General features: G+C 42.1%; 1 protein-coding gene across 1 annotated transcript in view; it reads right to left on the bottom strand.

Annotated features, from left to right (window-relative positions):
* Positions 1 to 25,530, bottom strand: part of Atg1 (serine/threonine-protein kinase unc-51-like protein Atg1) — an 85,424-nt gene that overhangs the window by 36,487 nt on the left and 23,407 nt on the right. The window contains exons 2-6 of the mRNA XM_053783485.2: positions 24,541 to 24,591; positions 11,594 to 11,626; positions 5,077 to 5,113; positions 3,661 to 3,711; positions 1,684 to 1,806 (exon numbers count right to left, since the gene is read on the bottom strand). Of these exons, the coding sequence (XP_053639460.1) occupies positions 1,684 to 1,806; positions 3,661 to 3,711; positions 5,077 to 5,113; positions 11,594 to 11,599 (217 nt within the window). The 5' untranslated portion in view covers positions 11,600 to 11,626; positions 24,541 to 24,591. The remainder of the gene's footprint in view (positions 1 to 1,683; positions 1,807 to 3,660; positions 3,712 to 5,076; positions 5,114 to 11,593; positions 11,627 to 24,540; positions 24,592 to 25,530) is intronic.

The following is a 25,530-nucleotide window of genomic DNA, read 5'->3' as shown; positions in this document are numbered from 1 at the left end:
TGAAGAAGCCATTGCCTGGCGAAACGTTTCCGGAATAAAGATTCTCAAATGTTGGACAAATGTCTCATTTACACTGAAATTTGTCATTACAAATATAAATATTTAAACTATAATCCATATGGAACATTTTTTGTGTAATCACCTATTTGTGATTGCAGGGGTAGAGTTCCAGCTCCTGGCCCGTCTCTCAACTTGCCCCTTGTCATATACACCCTCCTGGCCTCGTGGGACCTATCATACCTATTCTTAAAACTATGTATGGTGTCTGGCTCCGCCACTTCGTCGCGGTCATTCTATACTTTCCGACCACCCCGAGGCTGAAGAAATACTTCCTAGCATCACTGTGACTCATGTGTGTCTAACTTCCAGCTGTGCCCCCAAGTACCCGTTTCCAGCCTCTCAAACAGTCTGTCCCTGTCTATCCTATTAATTCCTCTGAATTTTGTATGTTGTCATGTCTCCAATATTTTTTTTGTCCTCCTGGATAACTAGATTCAATCCATTTAGCCTCTCTCTTAGTTTATACTCCTCAGCTCTAGAACCAGTCTAGTTTTGTACTTCTGCACTTTCTTCAGTTTCTTAACACGCTTCATTAAGTGTGGGAGCCACACTAGTACTGCCTCGCATGGGCCAGTAAGCCTGTTGGCAGTGTTCCTTCTTTCTTATGTATACATCACCCAGGATTATTATTTGATTCCTGAAGGCCACATGCATATATACATTCAATGACACACTTTAAGAAACAAGTTGTTGCGTGATGCTGACACGCTAACACGATTTCTCATGAGGATCTGTTAAAGTGAGAGTGAGATTTTACATTTAATTAAGCATTACATATTCCAGCGGTAGAGGAGTTAATTCTTACATTATATAGACGAGTTATCACTTTGGATGAAAACTTTTTCATAGATTTCTCCAGATTAAAATGTCTCAGGTTTGGTCCGAGGAAGGGGAGGGATAGTGTAACAATGGATCAAAGAGTAAATACGCATGCAGCAGAGACGAGCATGACCACGCTCGAGTTGGCCACAGACACAGACATGGATAACTTGAGCATAATGAACACTTGCCAATGCTCAGTAATAACCCACCTGGAAACAGAAACTCAGACCTCAAGAACTAGGAGTGAAGTCCAGCTTATAATCGCTGAACTTGAGTTTAAGAGGCGGCGGTGCCTGGAAGTGTCTTCCATCGCAGTTTAATGCATGATACAAGAGAAAGCAAGAAGCTACATCTCCACTATCTCGGCCCACACGACTTTCAATTACACTTCGCTCTGCACATAATCTAGACACTGTAATCCGTCCACCATTTGAACCTGACCACACCTTACTTATACGTACATTAACTATATAAACTATGCTTCTTGTACCCAATATAGAAGAGTGAACAAGGTCCCAGGACTGCAACGTTTCCTAAGAAATGTCGAAAATGTTTGCTCACGTCTTGTTTCCTCTAATATACATATATATATATATATATATATATATATATATATATATATATATATATATATAGATATATTTTTATATACAGAGAGAGAGAGAGAGAGAGAGAGAGAGAGAGAGAGAGAGAGAGAGAGAGAGAGAGAGAGAGAGAGAGAGAGAGAGAGAGAGAGAGAGAGAGAGAGAGAGAGAGAGAGAGAGAGAGAGAGAGATATTTGAGCCTTATAAGTTGACTTACCTATTTTGAGCGTGATAAGGTGGGGTGGAGGATTGGGCTTGCCTGCGTGAGCCAACAGGATGTTCTGAGGCTTGAGGTCCCGATGTACAATGCCCTTCCCGTAGAGCGCTCTCATCGACTCAGCTGCACCCACAAACACACACCAACATACGTACATTAGCCACAACGTTGCAGTGTGTATGTGGAACACACAAAATATTACGAAAATAATCTACAGTACAAAGTAAGAGATATTGCAAGTGTTTCTCCGGTTTTCCCTCCAGATAATATCTTATCAGATTAGCACATTCAACACTAGTTAGCTACATAGTTAAGTTTTCTCTAATTTTATCGTGATCAACACTAGGGTAGGTGATGCCTTAATCAACTGTAGTCTGATCAGCATAAACACAGAACATTAATTGCATTATCTGTACAATCATATTTCCAATAAATACTGTAACAATAAGTGTGTGTGATAACCTCTTCCAAGCACCTTAGTGAATCAAAATGATTTTTCCTCGTATGTCAGAAGCAAGGCAGGCAGGTCATACCATCCAGTTGGCTCGGTTAAAACCTGCTTTAATACGCACTCCTCTACTACTTGTACCAACTCCAAGCATTACATATATAACCACTCCACGTATTCTAGTAAATTTACCTGAAAATATAATCTACATCATAAATACATTTTCGTATCTAGACAATATACATTTAGTGTCTAGATAATACACACTGTAATATCTAGATATACATTTTCGTATCTAGAAGTACTTACAATTTCGTCTGGAGAAAGTTTAGAGAGGTCACTTTCTAAGTTTGAGGTCTACAAATCCCACCTCTATGATTATCTTATGATAGCGAGGTTCAAGTTTTCCCAGACATAGTGCCGCTGCGCCAACTTTCCCAATATATCAACAGTATACAATACCGACACGATGATGAATAAGACATGTGCAACATCTGAGTATCTTTATCTGGGAGACGTTTCGCCAGCGAGTGGCTTTATCAATGTGGTAACAGAGGTTGCACAGGTGTTAACAGCATAATAAAGATAGATTTGATCTTTAAATTGGCTTCTTCAAGCTTACCAAGCGCCAAGCGAGACCCAGTTTGTCGCCTGCTGCGTGCTAGACTAGTCGGGAGTCAGCGAGGCCGGGGAGACCGTGACGTTAGGATGGCCAGGGGACCTTGCTATAAATTTACTAGGAAATCTATCTATATTACACTGTTAACACACGTGTATCTAATTCATCAACCTATCGGTATTGTATACCTTTGATATATCACCTGTCAGATAAAGCAACATCATGAAACTTTGGAACAGAGGACATTTCCACAGCCTCTGGCCCAACTATTGGGTATGACCTACTTCCACTGGCGGGTTCCGCCTACCACTGACAGTGCCTTAGACTGCTGCATCCCATCTGGCTCCAGTATATAAGCGACCATCTTCCTGCCTATGTTTCCGATTCATCAAAATTTACGGTGTCCAACACCTGCTCCTAGGCTAAGGGACTGATTACCTCAGTTACTGTTTTTATTTGTAATTCTCCGGAGCTAAGGGACTGATTACCTTCTCTTATACAGTTTTCTGTTTATGATAAAGCCACTGGATGGCGAAACATCTACCAAATAAAGATACTCAGATGTTGCACACGTATCTAATTCACCAGTTGCCTAATATCTGAATCAAAGTGGAATATAGTTTATAGCCGGGTACTTACCAGGTAAGTCTAGTCTTGTAATTAAACCAGGTCTGGGTTATTGCAATAAACCGTGCTTCCTACACGTGCAAGTAAACACACTTCATCATATTTCTTGCACTCAGCTACTCGCATTATAGATCTGGAGGACGTTTTTGACTTTCATCTTTGTTTTTAAACCACCAAGTTTCTTCCTAATTCCCAAAGGTTTGACTATATCTATAATATCACTATGATGAGGAGGGGAATGAAATATTCACTACAGTGAACATACGAAAGGAGAAACACTTACCCATCTGTCGCAAGAAGAGACGTATGGTGTCCTCACTTAGCGTCCCCTTGGCTGTGATAAGACACAATAGCATTAGTAGCAATAACTGCCTGACATACTTATTTTATCGCCAATACTGATTTATGGCCTCTTGGGCCTCATTACAGCTATTCTTAAAGTCTTATTTTTAATATACATCCCCCAAGATGGCTCCTTTGTGCCATAGTGCCACAGATTTAAGAGTATACATAGTACGAAGTCATCATCAGAGAACGGCCATCAAGGCTGAATTGCCATTTCCAATTTATACATGCAAAAACATCTCCACATGATTCTTAATAACTTGCAAATACTGAACATTCGGTTACCCCCCCCCCCTTAATCTAGGTTGCAGAACTATCGTCTGTGAAGACATTAACGTCCTCGGGAATACAAACCAGTACAATTAAAATATTAATCAAGGTAATACAATACGACACCTTATACTGGTAGTGAAAGTGAGACAGCTTGAACACCTGTACTGGTAGTGAGAGTGAGACAGCTTGAGCACCCTGTATTGGCAGTGAGAGTGAGACGGCTTGAACACCTGTACTGGTAGTGAGAGTGAGACAGCTTGAACATGATACTATACTGGTAATGAGAGTGAGACAACTTGAACACCCTAAACTGGTAGTGAGAACAGAAATGGTAGAAGAGTAAGTGGTGGTTTAGCCAAGCAGACTGCTAGCCAGGGCTCGTTAGTGAGCCATGAAGACACCCGGGGTCACCTAGAGGACACCCGGGGTCGCTGGCTTTTCCACACAGGAAAGTGCCACTAATGGTATGCAAGAACTAAAGCATGTATTGAGGGTAGTGCACAACACACCCAGTCTGGAATACGAGAAGTTAGCATGAGACGCACAACGAACACTTAAGAACATAAGAAAGAAGGAGCATTGCAGCAGACCTACTGGTCCATGCTAGACAGGTCCAAGTCACCTAGTGGCCTAAGCTGGTCACCTAAGCTGGCCTAAGCTTGGTTAAGAACGTCTTAAAGTTCCCACACAGGGTTGGTACTAGAGCTCAGTAACCGAAACTGTCAACAGTGCACAAATTAAAACCCACTACAGTAAAAGAGGGAGAAAAGAGGGAGTATGATCATAACGCTATTTACAAAATACAAGGTACTAAAAACTACAAGGAGTATACACAGATGGAAATTGAATACCCAAACGACTCGCAGCGATCTTACAGCATTCCAGTGGCACAGCTTCAAATAGAGAAGCGGATCCACAGAGTGAAGCTTAAAACTGAAGCCCCACATACTCAGCAATAAACCACACAAGCACTTAACATGTATGCTAGTAACATAAACAATATTGTAAATATTTACAGATTCAAGAAAATAAAAATACACTATCAAATAAAGAGGAATTAAGAGCAAGTTTGCCTACTTACCTTGTAGGTAATCTGCCAGATCTCCACCGTTACAATACTGAAACATAAAAATGAAAATTAGTCTTGACAAATCACACCAGAGATAAAGTTAAAAAACAAAATGTCAATATCCTGACCAGGTATTAAACTTGCCTCACAAAAGTGTCAAGAAAAAAATATTGAAAAATTAGAGACTTTGCAACATTTGGGTATCTTTATTCTAGAAACGTTTCGCCACACACTGGCTTCTTCAGTCCTATGCAGAAAAAGGTGGAAAGAGAGTAGTAGTTTGAGGTAAACAGTCCGTCAGCATAGAGACAATGTGTTCTGTCCATCAAACGTCAAGATTGATGGACTGAACACATTGTCTAAAGGCTGAGGAACTGATTACCCCAAATTCCTCTTTTTTCGCCTTTTTCTGCATTGGACTGAAGAAGCCAGTGTGTCTCAAAACGTTTCCAGAATAAAGATACTCAAGTGTTGCAAAAATGTCTTCATTTATCAACGTGTCTTTTTTTTTTTTTGGTTTTGTAAACCAAAAAACAAATATTAACACAAAACACTAAGTAGTAGAAAACTAGCCAGAAGGAAGGAAGGATGTTTGTGTATATAATATTGTGTGTAGAGTAAGTGATAAGTTTCACACTAGTTTGTAAAACTGGTAAAAGTTTGGCTACACATACGTGTGTTTTGTGTGTTTTATATGTGTGTGTGTGTGTTTTGTGTGTGTTTTGTGTGTGTGTGTGTGTGTGTGTGTGTGTGTGTGTGTTTTTTGTGTGTGTGTGTGTGTGTGTGTGTGTGTGTGTGTGTGTGTGTGTGTGTGTGTGTGTGTGTGTGTGTGTGTGTAATGACACTGAATTCTAATACATAATGCTGTGTTCACTTGTAATGAATAAACAATCTGTCTTTATTTCATCACTTCCTTCTCCTGTGGTTTATTGTTCTCATAAAATTATTAAAGTCGAGTATGACTGGAGTTAATGAGCGAGATTATCTTCCCTAAACAATGGGGGAAGTCTGGGGAAAGTTGTCGGCACGCACTCCATCTTGTTCATCAACTTTCAGCATTTATCCTAGGGCTGAGTGCCACTTTCAGGAACACTTTGTAGGGTCACTCCTCGCACGATACCAGCCAGCCAAGTGTGCCAAATTCTGACTTTCAGTGCCACCAAGCACACTGCCAACCATTCCCACCCACACCAGTTTAATAACATACCTGTTACCCGATCCCATTTAAAGTTTATACTGTATCAAGTCAGACTGTATAAACAAATAATAATAATAATTATTATTATTATTACTATTAATAATAATATTAATATACTATTACTATTAATTATAATAAACTACTATTAATAATAATATTAGTAACAGGGTGGGGGTGGGACTTGAATTCGGGGCAAGCGAGTGCTAAAATTCACAGGCCAGTGCGTTAACCACTTGACCAGCTGGCTCTAATTAAAGATTTATCCAGCTAGGTACAGGGAGGTTAGCATGGGTGGCTTTGAAGGGACGTGAGCCAAAGCACACCAAAGCCATGCTGGTGTGGGATTCGTCTATAAAAAACTACATTTGTGGTCACAGTGGTGGCCCATGCTAACCTCCCTATGGTGTGCAGAAATATACTAAGATTGGTGAATCAGTTGGCTTAGTGGTTGACGCACTGGCCTGTCAGTTTTAAGACTCATTCGCCATAGGTTCAAACCCCCATCCTTTCCCTGGTTTGTTTGCAATCATGTTATTACGATTTCGTGAATAATAATAATACTAAGTTATATTAATAAACAGTGATATTTATATTTTAACTCTGGATAAATTAAAGTGGTGGTTTCAACTGGCAGTTGGAATTTAATGTAGATACCAATAATGTATTGAGTCAGAGTAGGAAGGAAGGAAGGAAGGAAGGGAAGGAGGAGGAAAGGAAATGAAAGGTGGAGGAGGAGGAGGAAAGGAAATGAAAGGTGGAGGAGGAGAAGGAAGAAAATTCCCGCAACACTTTTACAGACTAAAGTTATGTGGGGCTGCAGAAGTGTAGACGACGGGAACAATGTGTCAAGTGGCGTCGTCACTGAAGTAAATATATGTACTGAAAATGGCTGAATCCGAGGTCATCAAGAGACCACCAGAGAAATTATCAACTCAGAGGAAAACAACCCTCTATGTCCAGCTATACACAAACAGTACCAGATGAGCCTGGCCCAGGGCCGGTCTCTGGGAGTAGGAGAAAAACTCTCTCAGAACTTATCAGAGGTATATCAAAGGGATTTTCATTGACAGTTCAAATAAAACTGGCGAAGCTGGTACAAAAAATTAAACAATCAAGTCGAACCTCACAAATCACAGTCAACAGAGAATCAAAGTGTACGGACCTGTGTGTGGAACGTTTACTAATACTGATAACCTAGTAAAATGAATGGAAAATGCCTCTGATATATTCTTTTGTTTCCAGAGTTTTTCTACTCCCAGAGCCCGGCCTTGGGCCGTGACCTCCTACATACAGACACAGGTTATCTCAAGACCTGTAGCTCGTCAATCTTCAATCTGTTAATTCAAGCTGGTTGTCTCAATCTGCAGACTGTTAATTCAAGCTGATTGTCTCAATCTACAGACTGTTAATTCAAGCTGGTTGTCTCAATCTACATACTGTTAATTCAAGCTGGTTGTCTCAATCTAGACTGTTAATTCAAGCTGGTTGTCTCCATCTACAGACTGTTAATTCAAGCTGGTTGTCTCAATCTACATACTGTTAATTCAAGCTGGTTGTCTCAATCTACATACTGTTAATTCAAGCTGGTTGTCTCAATCTAGACTGTTAATTCAAGCTGGTTGTCTCCATCTACAGACTGTTAATTCAAGTGAGTAAACTGTCAATTTCCCCCCAGTTAACTGAGGTGAGTGCAAGTGCTGTGTTTTAGTGAACTGTTGCAGGCAGCCCCGGTACTGTGACTATTCTTCATATACGTACTAATCTCCAGTCTGTTAATTTACGTGGGTTGTCTACTAATGTGTTTGTTCAACGGCTGACTGAACACCAAGTCTTACCGTGTTCTTGGCGGCGGCCAAACATTAGGAAGGTTTTGTTGTGATTCTCTATACAGAAAAAAATATTCAGGGCTACTTCGAACATGAGCAGTAATACCACCACCTCCATCACCACCACTTCCATCACCACCACCTCCATCACCGCCACCACCAGCAACACCACCACCACCAGCAAGGAAAAAAAATTTGCAGCAACACAAAACTGCAACAGCGACAATCATAGCTTCAGCAGCAACAGTATTAATAGCAACAACAGCTGTTAATTGATTGCAGCAGCAAGACGAGTGGAGCATCATGGTGTCAGCACGTGGTGTAGCTTCGTCTCTCACGTGATAACCACATGTTTGGTACCAACACAAGCACCATACTTGTCAAACAGGCGAGGTAAACACACGGGAAGATCACAGCAGAGCTTAGAGCCAAGACTCAGCCCCCCAGCAAACATATTGGTGAATACAAGAGAGCAGGGGAAGGCAGGCAGGCAGGCGCACACGCGCGCGCGCACACACACACACACACACACACACACACACACACACACACACACACACACACACACACACACACACACACACACACACACACACACGCACGCATTTTCTTGGACTGCAAGAAGGCCTTCGACACAGTTCCTCACAAGAGATTAGTACAGAAGCTAGAGGAACAGGCACGTATAACAGGAAGGGCACTGCAATGGATCAGAGAATACCTAACAGGGAGGCAACAGCGAGTCATGATCCGTGATGAAGTATCACAGTGGGCGCCAGTGACGAGAGGGGTCCCACATGGGTCAGTCCTGGGACCAGTGCTATTCTTGGTATATGTGAACGACATAGCAGAAGGGATAGACTCAGAAGTGTCCCTGTTTGCAGATGACGTGAAGTTAATGAGGAGAATTAAATCAGACGCGGACCAGACAGGTCTACAAAGAGACCTGGACAGGCTGGATGTGTGGTCCAGAAACTGGCTCCTAGAATTTAACCCCGCCAAATGCAAAGTCATGAAGATCGGAGGAGGGCAAAGAAGACTGCAGACAGAGTATAGGCTAGGTGGCCAAAGGCTGCAAACCTCACTCAAGGAGAAAGACCTAGGAGTGAGTATAATACCGAGTACATCGCCAGAAGCACACATTAACCAGATAACGGCTGCGGCATATGGGCGCTTGGCAAACCTGAGAATAGCGTTCCGGTACCTCAGTAAGGAATCGTTCAAGACTTTATACACTGTGTACGTCAGGCCCATACTGGAGTACGCAGCACCAGTTTGGAACCCACACCTGGTCAAACACGTCAAGAAATTAGAGAAAATGCAAAGGTTTGCAACAAGGCTAGTTCCAGAGCTAAGGGGAATGTCCTATGAAGAAAGGTTAAGGGAAATCGGTCTGACAACACTGGAGGACAGGAGGGTCAGGGGAGACATGATAACGACATACAAAATACTGCGTGGAATAGACAAGGTGGACAGAGACAGGATGTTCCAGAGATGAGACACAGAAACAAGGGGTCACAATTGGAAGCTGAAGACTCAGATGAGTCAAAGGGATGTCAGGAAGTATTTCTTCAGTCAAAGAGTAGTTAGGAAGTGGAATAGTCTGGCAAGCGATGTAGTTTACCTGGAGTTTACCTGGAGAGAGTTTCGGGGGTCAACGCCCCCGCGGCCCGGTCTGTGACCAGGCCTCCTGGTGGATCAGCGCCTGATCAACCAGGCTGTTGCTGCTGGCTGCACGCAAACCAACGTACGAGCCACAGCCCGGGTGATCAGGAACTGACTTTAGGTGCTTGTCCAGTGCCAGCTTGAAGACTGCCAGGGGTCTGTTGGTAATCCCCCTTGTGTGTGCTGGGAGGCAGTTGAACAGTCTCGGGCCCCTGACACTTATTGTATGGTCTCTTAACGTGCTAGTGACACCCCTGCTTTTCATTGGGGGGATGGTGCATCGTCTGCCAAGTCTTTTGCTTTCGTAGCGAGTGATTTTCGTGTGCAAGTTCGGTACTAGTCCCTCTAGGATTTTCCAGGTGTATATAATCATGTATCTCTCCGCTCCTGCGTTCCAGGGAATACAGGTTTAGTGGAGGCAGGAACTATACATAGTTTTAAGACGAGGTATGATAAAGCTCATGGAGCAGGGGGAGAGAGGACCTAGTAGCGGTCGGTGAAGAGGCGGGGCCAGGAGCTGAGTATCGACCCCTGAAACCACAATTAGGCGAGTACAATTAGGTGAGTACACACACACACACACACACACACACACACACACACACACACACACACACACACACACACACACACACACACACACACACACACACACTTGGCTAGGAGCCAAGACCCCCCTCACCCCCACATACACATATCGGTGAATACTTTAGAGCAAGATGGAAGTTCAACTAAAGGAATGTAAATAGGAACTTAGTAAACCGTTAGCTACTCTTCACTACAAACGGGTACTGTAAGGAGTATGCGGAAACTAGCAAATGATACCTATTTAAAATACAAAGTGGGAGAAAGGTCCTTGGGTGGTAATTACAGATCAAATAGCCCGACCTCGACTGTGGGTAAATTGGTTTAACTGCAGGGAAGACAATACCGACAAAGTAAAAAAACATCCTAGTTATCCCTCTTAAACATCTGGATATTAACACTGTGCTTGAACATACAGATAAGGATAACAACGTTAATCCCATGCATAAGAAAACTCCACTGTGAAGATAGGCTGAGTGAGGGCACTGAATATACTCTTTGGAAAGCCTTATAAGGGCACTGAATATACTCTTTGGAAAGCCTTATAAGGGCACTGAATATACTCTTTGGAAAGCCTTATAAGGGCACTGAATATACTCCTTGGAAAGCCTTATAAGGGCACTGAATATACTCTTTGGAAAGCCTTATAAATGAATATGACAAAAGTGAACAAGTGGACAAACAAAATAAAGGAGATCTTTGCTAATAAAGTATTGTAGTGTTGCAGAAATGTCTTTTTGACTGAGAATCTAAGTCTTAATTAAGACTTACTAAATGTAGTCCGGAACAGATTTTTTTTTACAGCAGTTTGTGATTGAACCCCAGGGAATCTTACGAGTTAATAACCTGCTTAATTTAATTCTAAGAAAAAAACCACAAGAACACCCTGATAATGGCAACTCAGATGTTGACGCAATGAACATAAAATACATTTTATGAGACTAATAGATATTCAAGTTACTCTTTGTATTCTTTAAAGTTCAGAACTTATAAAAATTTTTCACAAACAATTCTGGGACTTGCTTTGTCTCTTGTTGGGAGTGAGGTGATTGGTGAATCATATTATTACTGAGTCAGTGACTGGTCTGGTGAAATTTGTATACAAGTTTGACAAAAATTCAGAGATTCCGTGAGATTCTGAAATTAAAACACCGTTTCAGAAAGTGGGAAAATGTGTGTCAATCAAGTTTCCCATTTTCTGGAAGTAATCAGTTACATTACAAACATATTGCAAAGCAAGTTATAACTCTGTACTCACCTCCATAACCAGAAATACGTGGTTGGCAGTTTCCTGGAAAAAAAAAGGTCAAGTTTATACATGTAATAAACAGCAAGATAATTTGGAGAATTAGAGCCACAATACTGTAGTTGCAATAAGTCACAATAAAATAACAATTAGTTGTAATAAGGTACATTTTTTACCCTGCACAAGTTTTCAATATGTAAAGACTAGCAGACATAATTACTGCGTAGCTCTATTGTTATATTTATTGGGAACGTTATACGTGTAGAAGCATATACAAGGCCAGGAAAATGGAGGAAGCAAAGTTTGATCCAAAGGGAAGAACAGCTTTAATCACCGAGTCATAAACCTTCACCATCTTCAAGGAACTCTCTGCCGTATTAACGTGAAGCATTATAAACAAATAATATATTAAGAGTGTAGTGTCAACAATTAGTGGAGCGTCCAACGACGTCTACTGAGGTTGTTACTACAGCTGAGTCAGCACATGATAATATCTGAAGACCTCTTTTACTGCTCCTGATGCCATCACCTTTCTCAGTTCCAGCGTCGTCAACACCCACTTGTGCCACAACGAAAGAGGAAAATGTTTTATTTAATCCACATCTAAAATGTTCACCAATTTTACAAAATGTTCTAACTCGCCTCATGCTAAAATAAATATTCTAAAAAATGAGTTGCAGGTTCCGATTGAGGTGAATCAACACTAGCTTCAGCACTGACTCAATCAACACACGCACGCACGCACGCGCACGCACGCACGCACGCACACACACGCACGCGCACACACGCACGCGCGCACACACACACGCACACACACACACACACACACACACACACACACACACACACACACACACACACACACACGCCAGAGACGGGTGTTATTATCACCTGAGTAGTGTTGATGCTCACACCTCACCAACAAAGCAGCCTTGTATGCTTGTACAGGGTGTCGACCTGCGTCGCCCTTGAAAATGTTCTCGCATACTGATATCATTAGCGGGGTTCCACAAGGATCATGTCTTGCACCAATGCTTTTTCTACCTTACATTATATGACTTACCAGAAGGAATAATTATATATATATATATATATATATATATATATATATATATATATAGATATATATATATATATATATATATATATATATATATATATATATGCGTGCTTAGAATTCGCAAGAACATGCGAAATATTCACAAACACTGATCTCTGGCCGAAGGAGACTCGAACCTACGAACCTTGGAACAAGGTTCGTAGGTTCGCTTATATATATATATATATATATATATATATATATATATATATATATATATATATATATATATATATATATATATATATATATATATATATATAAATAAGCGGATAATGCAGAGATCTTAAAACCATTGACTGAAAAGTGTTGTGTTAAATCTGAGATAGCTGACCTATCTGAGAAGTTATGTTTATTAATGAAAAGTTATCAACTGGAAGACTTTGATGGGTGTCTGGGGAGTGTCAAATTGTGCAAGGTGGCGCACACTGTAGGTGGGTGGCAGCTTGGTAGGTAATAACACTCGGACTCATTGTGGCAGTACTCAGAAGCTCTTCCTTGTTCAACATAACAAAGAAGGAACACTGCATTACCTGAACGTTCATTTGCCACCAACAGATGGATCCCAACTTATGTTGCATGTCATTAAATCAAAGCCATAATACCGACAAATTGATGAATAAGTCATACGTACAACACCACGGTATAAATAAGGACCCGTTCCCCCGAGTGTTGCACACGTCTTACCTTCCCCCGAGTGTTGCACACGTCTTACCTTCCCCAGAGTGTTGCACACGTCTTACCTTCCCCCGAGTGTTGCACACGTCTTACCTTCCCCAGAGTGTTGCACACGTCTTACCTTCCCCCGAGTGTTGCACATGTCTTACCTTCCCCCGAGTGTTGCACACGTCTTACCTTCCCCCGAGTGTTGCACACGTCTTACCTTCCCCCGAGTGTTGCACACGTCTTACCTTCCCCCGAGTGTTGCACACGTCTTACCTTCCCCCGAGTGTTGCACATGTCTTACCTTCCCCCGAGGGTTGCACATGTCTTGTGCTCTGTTTACCTCAGTCTGACACTACAATGACATTTCTTTCAACGCTTTAGTATGAATTTCATGAACCACCACTGTTAAAGATTTCAAGGGTTATTCTAGCCTCGGAGACCGACCCTAGGTCAGGGTTCCTTCTGGATTGTCTAAGCTGTTGATGCTGGGGGCTCGCACCTTCACATAACCATCATGTTATTAGTTAAATCATTTCTTAGTCTTGTAATCGAGTAAACGAAACTGAAGACTAGTTCAAGTATAGTGCCCTAGTAGCATAAGAATTATTATAATAATACTGAGAATCGATAAATCCGTAAGGGTCATCCAGTGTGCCATAGAGAGCATAATTGTGGTGATAACTGCATATTTGAAGTTAAAAATGGCGTCAGAAAATGCCTCCTAGTCTGAAGCTACGAAATATGTAATAATAACAAAAATATGGTGTTTTCATATGCCTTTTTTTAAAGAATGTGAAAATGTTCTGCAAATATAGATTTTCGTAGACAGTGTCAAATTCTTCAGCCTCTGAGCTGCGAAAAACTCTCAGATGTGTCTATGATACGTTAAGGTAATCTAGCTACTTTCACTACCAGCATTACCTCTACCACTACTTCTCCACTTCCTTCTTTCTTCCTCTCTATGTCCCGTCCCTGTCCTCCTCTCCTATATATACTGACTCGCTCTTCTTTGTGTTTTATTCTGACTAGTCAATGGTCCAAGTCGAACCAAAACGTCATCATAAGCTTCTTTCTCTTATTTTCGGGCTATTTGTGTAGTGCATCCTGGGTAATCACACGCTCTATTTACTATTTACTAAAACTGAAAAATTTAACTTGGCAAAATCGGATACATCAGCTTAAAGAGCTGCTACACTATTCTATATGATACAGTAGAAACAAAAATTAGCTGTTTCGGTCATATTCCATCACACAGTGTGGGTTACATCATGTTAAAATGCGTAAGCTGAGCTGGGAGATTTCTGTACGGCAATATCATCAAGTATTGATGAACAGGTTGAAAAATGTGGCAGAAATACAGGTATACACTTTATCCCCGTGTTGAAGGTAAAGGTTACACGAAGGTAACGCTAAGGAGTGTGTGACACGAGTAACGTGTACACCGTACCACACCTGCTACAGGTGTTACTACCAGGTATTCCCCAGGGTCATCCACACACCTGGCACCGCTGCTCTTTGCCCTCGACACAGTAATGACACCTGTGCCTCCCGTCTACCTCACCTACTGAACTCGACATTATAATAATGGCGAAGCGCTAAACTCATAGGAGTTTTACAGAAACTGAGAAATTTAAGTAAGTTCCCCTGTCTTCTAATAACATGTTCATTTTTCCACTATAATCTACCTTGTCCATAATTACTATCGCATTTGCTTTGTCTGTTTTCGTAAAGTGAAGTCCAGGATCTTTCCTTAATTCATGGTATAACTTAACAAATCTTTAAGGACAATTGTGTCACACAGGTTTCAGTTTTTCTCAAATCTGTGCAACACATTGTCCTCTTAACTATACGACGACCCGCTTTGTACCGCCTTAAAACCATGATAAAACCCTCAATACTTCTCTCTCACATTTTATAAAAACTGGTCCAGTTTCCTCTTGGTTCCTGGAAAATATCTAAAATCTACTGGAAGAATTATAAAGTTGAAGTCTTGTGCTACTGATGTTGACACCTCTGCTCTTCACTAGGTTATGTTCTACACTTCCTTCCGTAGAATGTGGCGAAGAGATGTATTAATCTACATCTGGATTGATCCCAAACCTGCCCACCGAAATCACTCCATATGAAAGCACGAGGCTTGGCAGATGGTATAAGCTTCCTCCTAGGAAAAGCAGGGGCACGATGATTACACTGAGGACTCGACAAGTATAATGAGACCACGACTCTTAACATCTTTCCATCGTGTATAGGAAATTATCAACAGACCCATGGCTGTCTTCAAGAGGGAACTCGATAAGCTCTTCAAAATAGCCCCTGATCAGCTGGGATGGGGTGCCGACGTTGGGCTGAGGGTGGTGGACACCAACAGCCTTATCGAGGACAACAATCAGGAGGCCTAGTCTGGGATCGGGCTACAAAGGTGGCCCGATCCCAGAAGAGAAAGCGACTGCAAGCAACCTAAAGGTTATATAAGTAACTGCTCGCAGATTAGAAAAAATGACCTTCGAAGATTTTTCGGTGAATGGATTATGGAACGTCTCTTCTCCGTTTTAGAATACTTTGAGTTTTGAAGTAAACGATTCTTATATTTTCTAGGTTAAATATCCATATAATAACTGGCGTGGTTTCTAACGTTTTAAAACCTCCCACGACCCACCCTATTGTTTTCCTGGTCTTCGCTTCACTGTCTTTGTTGTGTGCTCTAAAGGTTAGATGGTCAGACATAAATAATCCTAGCTCCTTTACCTGTTCCCGCCACTCAAGAACCAGATCTAGCTACGTTTTATATCTTAAACTTGATTTAAGATCTTTCTTCCCGCATCAGTTCCAACAGTGACAAAGTCACTGTTGGAACTAATTTATCCTGAACAAGTGAATGAACTGAGTATGAATGGAGGACAACACAGAGATGTGTTATGATCTCATTACAAAGGATCTGTGCCCACTGAAATCCATCCACCACAGTAAACAAGAAGCACATTTACTTTCCAACTATTTAAGCAGCTACGATGCCTCCTCTGGTAAGCTTTACTTGTTAGTTTATATACAGACTTCGCAGATGATGTTAGGCCGCTGTCAAATTACAAAGGAATTTCTAGCAACAAACGATAAAGTGTAAGAAAAAATAGCTTTCACTTACATTTTAATATTTGGTGACTGGTTACCAATGTCAGGGGGGTTATACAATCAGATTATATATATATATATATATATATATATATATATATATATATATATATATATATATATATATATATATATAAATTAAAGTACATTTCTTAAATCCAGATTTATTTATCTTTGTTAAGCGAAGCTCTGATGATGTTTGGAACAGATTTTTTTTAATTTTCATTAAAATTTATTTTTTGATGGGAGTCAGATGAAGGTGGTTCACTGGCCACTAGACAACACACTCAGTGTTTTCTTGCAGACATTTCTTGATCTGTTTCAAGATATGGCACCAAGCACTGCATGAAGTGGGTAGTGCCATGAATTTTGTGGGACGTGAAACAATATATCTCAACACATATAATGTACATACCTTTGATATATCTTTGATGAATTCCGAGAGTTCTTCTACACCCGGAGCCCGGCCATGGACCAGGCTCGTCTAGCGCTACTCTTGTCATTTGTAATTTGGTTATTGGTCGTTAATTTTCATAAATATAGGTTAATTAGGGTTAAAGTTAAATAACCTAAATAGGAATAACAAATATTCCAATCAGTTTCTTCTGATAGTTCAGAAATTAAACTACGAACAAATATGAAAACCATAGTTGGGGGACTTTGCCTGTTATTTACCCGTGGTCTGTTTCGAGAGCTTTTCTACACTCGTGGTCCGGTCTGGAACCAGGCTTCCTATTCAACAGCCTGGTCAACCAGGCTGTCGCTGCTGGCCTACATACTGTCTACAGATATGTGGGCCAGCATATCTGTAGACAGTATGCCTACCCCTTCTGTTTCAGACAGCTCCCGCTAGGGGAGTTGTGGCCTAAGGCGCCTTTTCGAGAGTGCCCACCAGAGCTGGCACTGGGGACAACCTGGCTATTTGTTTGCATCATGTAAACAGAGAACAGATGATTAATTTGCTAGTGAGGGGGAAACGTAGCCAAAGTAAATATTTCAGATGCGCATGTAATGCATGCACCTGTGTCCACATACCTCACAAAGAGCAGGTGATGGCGCACCGCGCCACCTGCGCACGTCACCTCCCAACTTTTCATATACCTTACCTGGAGAGGGTTTCGGGGGTCAACGCCCCCGCGGCCCGGTCTGAGACCAGGCCTCATGGTGGATCAGGGTCTGATCAGCCAGGCTGTTACTGCTGGCCGCACGCAAACTGATGTACGAACCACAGCCCGGTTGGTCAGGTACTGACTTTAGGTGCCTGTCTAGTGCCTTCTTGAAGACAGTCAGGGGTCTATTGGCAATCCCCCCTTATGTAAGCTGGGAGGCAGTTGAACAGTCTTGGGCCCCGGACACTTACTGTGTTGTCTCTCAGTGTACTCGTGGCGCCCCTGCTTTTCATCGTGGGAATGTTACATCTGCCAAGTCTTTTGTTTCATAATGATTTTCGTGTGCAGGTTTGGTACCAATCCCTCCAGGACCTTCCCAGTGTATATTATCATGTATCTCTCACCTGCGTTCTCAGAGCCCGGCCTTGAGCCCGGCTCGTCTGGTGCTTCCCTAGTCAACCAGGTTGTTGCTGTTGGTGGCTCACTGACCCACCCTCGATGATTAAGACACACATACAACAGTTGGGTATCTTTACTGCTGAAACGCTTTCCCTACACAGTAGGCTTCGTCAGTCAAATATAGAGGCTGCAGGTGTAGTAAAATGAAGATGTAATCAGTCCCTCATCCTGGAGAAAAGTAAGACGTAATCAGCTACGACAGCTTCAAAGATTTCCTTCCAGAAGAGTTAAAGTTGCTATCACCTGGGAATTACTATCTTCAAGACAAGGAAGAAATTATTTTTTGTGTGTATGAAGATACGTATCTCCATGACTGGTTAGTTAGTAAGTAGTGGGGGGAGGAAGTGGGACGAGGGGACTGGAGGAAGAGGGGTAAGGGGGCGGGAGGAAGAGGGGTGAGGGGGCGGGATGAAGAGGGGTGAGGGGGCTGGAGGAGGTAATCAGTGGGGCTGGCTGGTGGGAACTAACACAGTGTATTCCACGAGGAAAAGTAAATATTAAATCCATGTGAAACACTAAACCCGTGTGAGTCATTTAGTGTAATAAAGGGTGCAGGCTCGATCTTCCGTCTGATAATCCCAAGACTGGCGACGTACCTAAGTATTCAAGGAGAGGACAAACAACCACAGGTGAAAACAAGAGGAATGCGTCAGAGGGACACATATACCTTTGAAAAGTTTCAGAGTTTTTCTACTCTCGAACCCGGCCATGGGCCAGTCTTGTTTGATAATTGCCTGGTCAACCAGGCTGTTGCTGCTGGTAGCTGACAGTCCTGTATATCCATCACAACCTGGTTGATCTGGCACCTGGTGATGGAGACACTGGAAAAGTAGGTACGGCAGCCTTGGGAACCACAATGCTGCAAATGTCGGTCAAGACCATTTAAGCGAGACCAGGAGCTGTTACAAGGACGTTATGAAGATGCTTCAGTATGACGGTTCACAAAGCATTACTATACAAACTGTTCAACCAATTTATATTACTTATACAAAAATTACACATAATAAAAATGACCCTAAATGGACAAATACAAAACTAAAATATAGTGTGAGGGAGGGAGGGAGGGAGGGAGGGAGGGAGGGAGAGAGAGAGAGAGAGAGAGAGAGAGAGAGAGAGAGAGAGAGAGAGAGAGAGAGAGAGAGAGAGAGAGAGAGAGAGAGAGAGACAGAGAGAGAGAGAGAGAGAGAGAGAGAGAGAGAGAGAGAGAGAGAGAGAGAGAGAGAGAGAGAGAGAGAGATACCTTATACCTTTGAAGAGTTTCGAGAGTTTATCTACTCTCTGAACCCGGCCATGGGCCAGGCTCGTCTGGTGCTTGCCTGGTCAACCAGACTACTGCTGCTGTTGCGCATTACAAGACAATAAGAGAATACTATCAACATTTGTGGCCCCAGACTATTCAACATCTTACCAGAAGACATCAGAAACAAGACTGGAACAAGTGTAGAAGTCTTCGAGAGGAAACTGGACAAGTATCTTCACCAGGTGCCAGATCAACCAGGCTGTGATGGATATGTGGGGCAGCGTGCCTCCAGCAGTAACAGCCTGGTTGACCAGGAAAGCACCAGACGAACCTGGCCCATGGCCGGGCTCTCGAAACTCATCAAAGACAAAGGTATATCATTAACCTTTGCATCAACAGAAGCGATAAAAAGAGTCAAGATAATATTAAAGTTACAAAGGACTCTAAAGAGCCTAAAGTTTATTTCACATATATACCTGAAAGCTACCCAAAGATGATTCCTGGGGTCAGCGCCCCCGCGGAGCACTCCTGGTATTCTCCACGTGTAAATTAAGAGGCATCTCTCTCGCCTACATCCCAGGTAGTGCAGGTCAAGGGACTAAAAGCGTGCCACATAATTTAAGTACTTGCCTTTATTTATACAGGTAGTGAAAGTTCTCTCTGTACATTTTCCAGATGTGCGAAATTGCAGATCTGGATAAAGTTACTGTTAGTGTACAGCAATATTAGTCTATGAGAACAAGTGACTTAAAGAAGATCACTTGACATCTCTTGCTTTGAAACTTCTAATTATCCAGCACATCATTTTCTTGCAGTTGTGATGATAATACTGATGTGGCCACTCGTACTTTCAGGTCTAAATTCTGTGTTGGTATACGGCTAAGAGTTGAGAAATGACAGGCCTACTGGCCTACTTAAAATCTAACTCAGCACGTCTTACTTTTAATGACGAAGAAATGTGTTCCGTGTGTTACATTTACTGCGTGTATATTTTACATAATACAGTACAAGTGATATCCCAAGAATCAACAAGATAAGATGACAACATTACGCAAGATGACCATCACAAGCGACATTGTTCTCAGATAGATTACAAGCACAAAGTCACTGGTCCTCGACCAACTCTTATCAAGTGTTCTTGAGCAATGTGACGGGAAGCATAATAAACCAGTACGTAGTTTCCTCAGTAAATAATTACAAATGTGATACATATTTACAAAATGGAGGAAGAACAAAAAGGCGGAATACCGTGACTGGAACAATACACAAATAACCTGCACATAGGAGAGAGGAGCTTACGACGACGTTTCGGTCCGACTTGGACCATTTACAAAGTCACAATGAGGGACTGACCACCTCAAATACTTTTTCTCCAAGGTTGATCGACTGATTACATCTTTATTTCATTGTCACTACTGTCTCTGTATTTGACTGAAGAAGTTTACTGTGTGGGCGAAACGTTTCATCAATAAAGATACCCAACTGTTGCACATACGTCTTAATCTTCAACTTGTCGGTATTTTATAGTATTGTGCAGCAGCCACGAGTGATGTTTACCAGGGTTCGTACTGCCCCCTACTTCACAGTTTACCAGGGTTCGTACTGCCCCCTACTTCACAGTTTACCAGGGTTCGTACTGCCCCCTACTTCACAGTTTACCAGGGTTCGTACTGCCCCCTACTTCACAGTTTACCAGGGTTCGCACTGCCCCCTACTTCACAGTTTACCAGGGTTCGTACTGCCCCCTACTTCACAGTTTACCAGGGTTCGTACTGCCCCCTACTTCACAGTTTACCAGGGTTCGTACTGCCCCCTACTTCACAGTTTACCAGGGTTCGTACTGCCCCCTACTTCACAGTTTACCAGGGCTCGTACTGCCCCCTACTTCACAAACATGTTTATGTAGTTAGTGGAGATACTGCGCTGGTGCGTTGCAACATACGCCCACGACGTGTACTTGTGTGTACATAACAGGTGACATATCTCAGGTACAAGGACGCAAGTGCAACTAATGTGACATTTTATTGTGGTAACGTTTCGCTCTCCTGTAGAGCGAAACGTTGCTGCAAGAAAATGTTGCATTAGTTGCACATGTGTCTTTTACCTAACATATTGTCGGTAATTTTACTATTATTATTACAAGGTGATATATGGTCACTTGTGAAGGCAGTTTCGGGGATCTACGCCCCCGAGGCCCGGTCCCAGACCAGGTCCCCTAGTGGCTGGCCTGATCAATTAAACTGTTGGTGCTAGACGCATGCAACCCATCCGTACCCACCACAGCCTGACTGATCAGAAACTAACTTGAGGAACTTGCCGAGCTTCCTCTATAAGACAGCCATGGAACTATTGGTGATCCCCTCTTATATATGAGAAAAGAGTGATGAAGAGTCTTGGTCCCTTTACGATAACTATTTTACATTAATTTTCACCGAGTGAAACAATGGAAGATCTAGGTCATATGACCATAAATTCATTACTAAGGTCAGGAACAGGAAAAAGAATTATCATTTTCCCTGAGAAAGAGAATACCTCACCTGTCTAGATATTTCTCACCTTTTGGTGAGAAATATCTGGACATGACCTGACCTCCCAGACCAAGTGAATCTGGGCATGACCTGACCTCCCAGACCAAGTGAATCTGGGCATGACCTGACCTCCCAGATCAGGCGATTCTAATCTGTTAACGTTAGCTGGTGGTGAAGTGTCTGTAACAACGCATCAGTGTAAGTGTCGTTATCACAAAGGAACGTAATGTTTCTCTCTGCTTATATACTCCCCATGTACTTTTTTTTTTGTTAGGTAAAAGTACATAAGTGTAACTAATGTTACATTTTATTGTGGCAACGTTTCCTCTCCAGGAGCTTTGCTGAGCCTCAAAAGCGAAACGTTGCCACAATAAAATGTCACATTAGCTGCTAAAAATGGCATAAAATACCGACCAATATTGCACACGTGTTTTAATCTTCACATTAGTTGCACTCGTGTTCTTTTTACTATCATATTATCGGTAATTCTACCAACATTACACTATTTTTTTTATTTAGCAAAAAATTGATATATGAGCGGTGGAAATATAAACACATATGCAGTATAATGTGATCCTTTATTGACAACGTTTCGCTCTCCAGGAGCTTTATCAAGCCATTACAAACAATACATGGACACAGAGGGTATATAAAGGCTCAAAGTATTGCACCTCACTCTGAGCCTTTATATACCCTCTGTGTCCATGGATTGTTTGTAATGGCTTGATAAAGCTCCTGGAGAGCGAAACGTTGTCAATAAAGGATCACATTATACTGCATATGTGTTTATATTTTCACTGTTTCAGTATTTTATACCATTTATTTCCATATATGAGCGGTGTTGTGCTACATTACTGTATACGATACTTATATAGTGGTAACCAGAGCTTGCTGTGTTTCCCTCTAACACTCCATTACACACAATATCATGTATAATATTAAAATCTTGCAGCCAGAGTTGGTGACGTCAGTAGAGCAATGAGGATATCGTCAAGTGTTCCATCCAGAGTTCATCAGTGTGAATATCAAAATGGTAGGTAATACTGACAGGTTGGTAAGACATATAGGCAACAGTTAGGCATCTTTATTCCGAAACGTTTCGCCTTCACAGTAGGCTTCTCCAGGCGTACTTTCTGTACTCAACTGAAGAAGCCTACTGTGTAGGCGAAACGTTCCTGAATCAAGATGTCTAACTGTGGCTTATGTGTCTTACTTACCAAGAGTTCATCAGCTACGGGAGTTTAAAAGTTCGTTCCAGTTCTGCTGGAACTGAGGGATTGATTACCTGGAACTCCTCCTCATCTGCCACCTTTCTCTGCACTGGACTGAAGAAGCCACTGGCTGGCGAAACGTTTCCAGAATAAAGATTCCCAAATGTTGCACAAGTGTCTCATCTATCAACTTGTGTTTTTTTTAAACCAGTTATACACAGAGCTGGGGTTATTATTACTTGGGAATTACCATCTCTCAGGATGGCCTATCCCATAACCAGGAATTTATCACAGAGCGGAGTAACAAAAATTATGGTTTAGAAAGACACGTAAGCAAACACTATAACATATTTACTAGAAAACGTTTCGGTCCTGGGACCTTGATCACTTCTAGAAGTGATCAAGGTCCCAGGACCGAAACGTTTTCTAATAAATATGTTATAGTGTTTGCTTACGTGTCTTTCTAAACCAACTTGTCGGTATTTATTACCAAGGTTTATACCAACAAAAATTATATATACGTAGAAGAAGAAACAGATGAGGAGAATGGGGTGAGAAATTTGGTCTACATTATACTTAAGAATACGTACATATGTGATGAATGGTTTTGAAAACCGACAAGCTGAAAAATTGAGACACTTATGCAACATATGGGAACCTTTATTGAAGAAACGTTTCGCCACACAATGTTCAGTCCATCACAAGAGTGATGGACTGAACACATCGATTCCAGGTTGAGGAACTGATTACCTCAAACTTCTACTCTCCGTACCCATTTCTACTTTGTATTGGACTGATGAAGCCACTGTGTGGCGAAACGTTTCTTCAATAAAGATTCCCATGTGTTGCATAAGTTTCAATACGTACATACTTGAATACGTCAAGATGTAAACAATGAAAATTTATTCTTGCAATAGCCTCTCAACATTTTAGCATGTCTAAGAAAACGCATTTCCAATAGTTGGTGACAACCAGCCTGAGAGGGAAGGTTTGTGGAGAAGGCGATGAAAGGAAACGATTATAGGGGAGGAAATAAGAGGAAGGAGATGTAGGAGAGAGGATCTGCGGGAGGGAATCAAGAGAGAAGGGTTGTAGAAGAGGGGATCTGCAGGAGGAAATCAAGAGGGAAGAGTTGTAGGAAGGAAATGAAAGGGAATGAGCTTGAAGCGAGGCATGTTAGGGCAGGTTGCCAACATAACAAGGCCACGTGGAGGGCAGCGTGCCCAAATACCCCAGGTGGTGATGGTGACCCTGATTGCTTTGACCTGGCGGCGGGGTATCCGCATCTCCGTGTGTGCCCAGAGTAAACAATGACGGTGGCCTGGGTGATCACTCTCGCCTCGGAGCTCAACACAAAGTGTGCCACTAGTACACACGTTTCCCATGCACTCTAGTAGAGTAGAAAGGTGTAGGAGAGAGGGGGTAAAGAAGCGAGAGGGAGGAGAGGTGAGAGAGTGGGTGGAAAGGAGAGATGCAGGATATAGGGAGATGGGCGAGTGTTGGTCAAGATGGAAAACTTACCTTACAGTCCAGAAGAGCCACAACATTCTCGTGGTGAAGCTCCGTCAGCTCCTGCAACACAAAGTCCAGTGTTACTACTCTACAACACAAAGTTTTACGGGGGAGAGAAACAAAGCCAGAGCGGGAGAGAGCCACCACGCAATATAAAAGATGGAAATTGAGTACAAACATAAATTTAGCTTAAAAAAAAAATTCCCCGCGGGTGGAGTATATCACTATAGTGACTTTATGGCAACCAAAATGTTGTTAGGTAAGACACATAAGCAACAGTTAGACAACTTTATTCCGAAACGTTTCGCCTACACAGTAGGCTTCTTCAGTCGAATACAGAAAGTAGGCAGGAACAGTAGAGATGTGAAGACGATGTAATCAGTCCATCACCCATTACATCGTCTTCACATCTCTACTGTTCCTGCCTACTTTCTAGAAGCCTACTGTGTAGGCGAAACGTTTCGGAATAAAGTTGTCTAACTGTTGCTTATGTGTCTTACCTAACAACCTGTCGGTATTGTATACCATTTTGATGTTCAACCAAAATGTTAACACGACAGTGACTGTACACACTCCATCACTGGGAAAATAAACAAATGCAGTATAATGTGATCCTTCATTGACAACGTTTCGCTCACATAGTGGGCTTTAACAAGTCACAAACATGTTTACCTGGGTGAATAGTACATGAATATTTATAGAGTGGAGAGTCAAGTGGAGAATGTTGGGTAGGTTGTATATGAGACGGACCTGTACCAGTCCGTCTCCACCTGACTCTCCACCCAATAAATACTTGATAGATCGTATTCCACCGCGCCCTTGCCATAGGGATGTAAGCGGTACACTACTTGACATGAATGTTCACAGTGGGAATGGTCAAGGCGACTGCGTGACCCACTCTTCCTATCAAGAGTCCACGCTCACTTCATCTCCAGAGTTCAGGCTCACTTCATCTCCAGAGTCCACGCACACTTCATCTCAAGTTGAGAAGAAGTGAGC

The sequence above is a fragment of the Cherax quadricarinatus genome, chromosome 34 (assembly GCF_038502225.1).
Source record: "Cherax quadricarinatus isolate ZL_2023a chromosome 34, ASM3850222v1, whole genome shotgun sequence".
NCBI classification, from domain to species: domain Eukaryota; kingdom Metazoa; phylum Arthropoda; class Malacostraca; order Decapoda; family Parastacidae; genus Cherax; species Cherax quadricarinatus.
The sequence above is the reverse complement of the archived record's forward strand: the minus strand, read 5'-3'. Positions and strand labels throughout refer to the sequence as shown.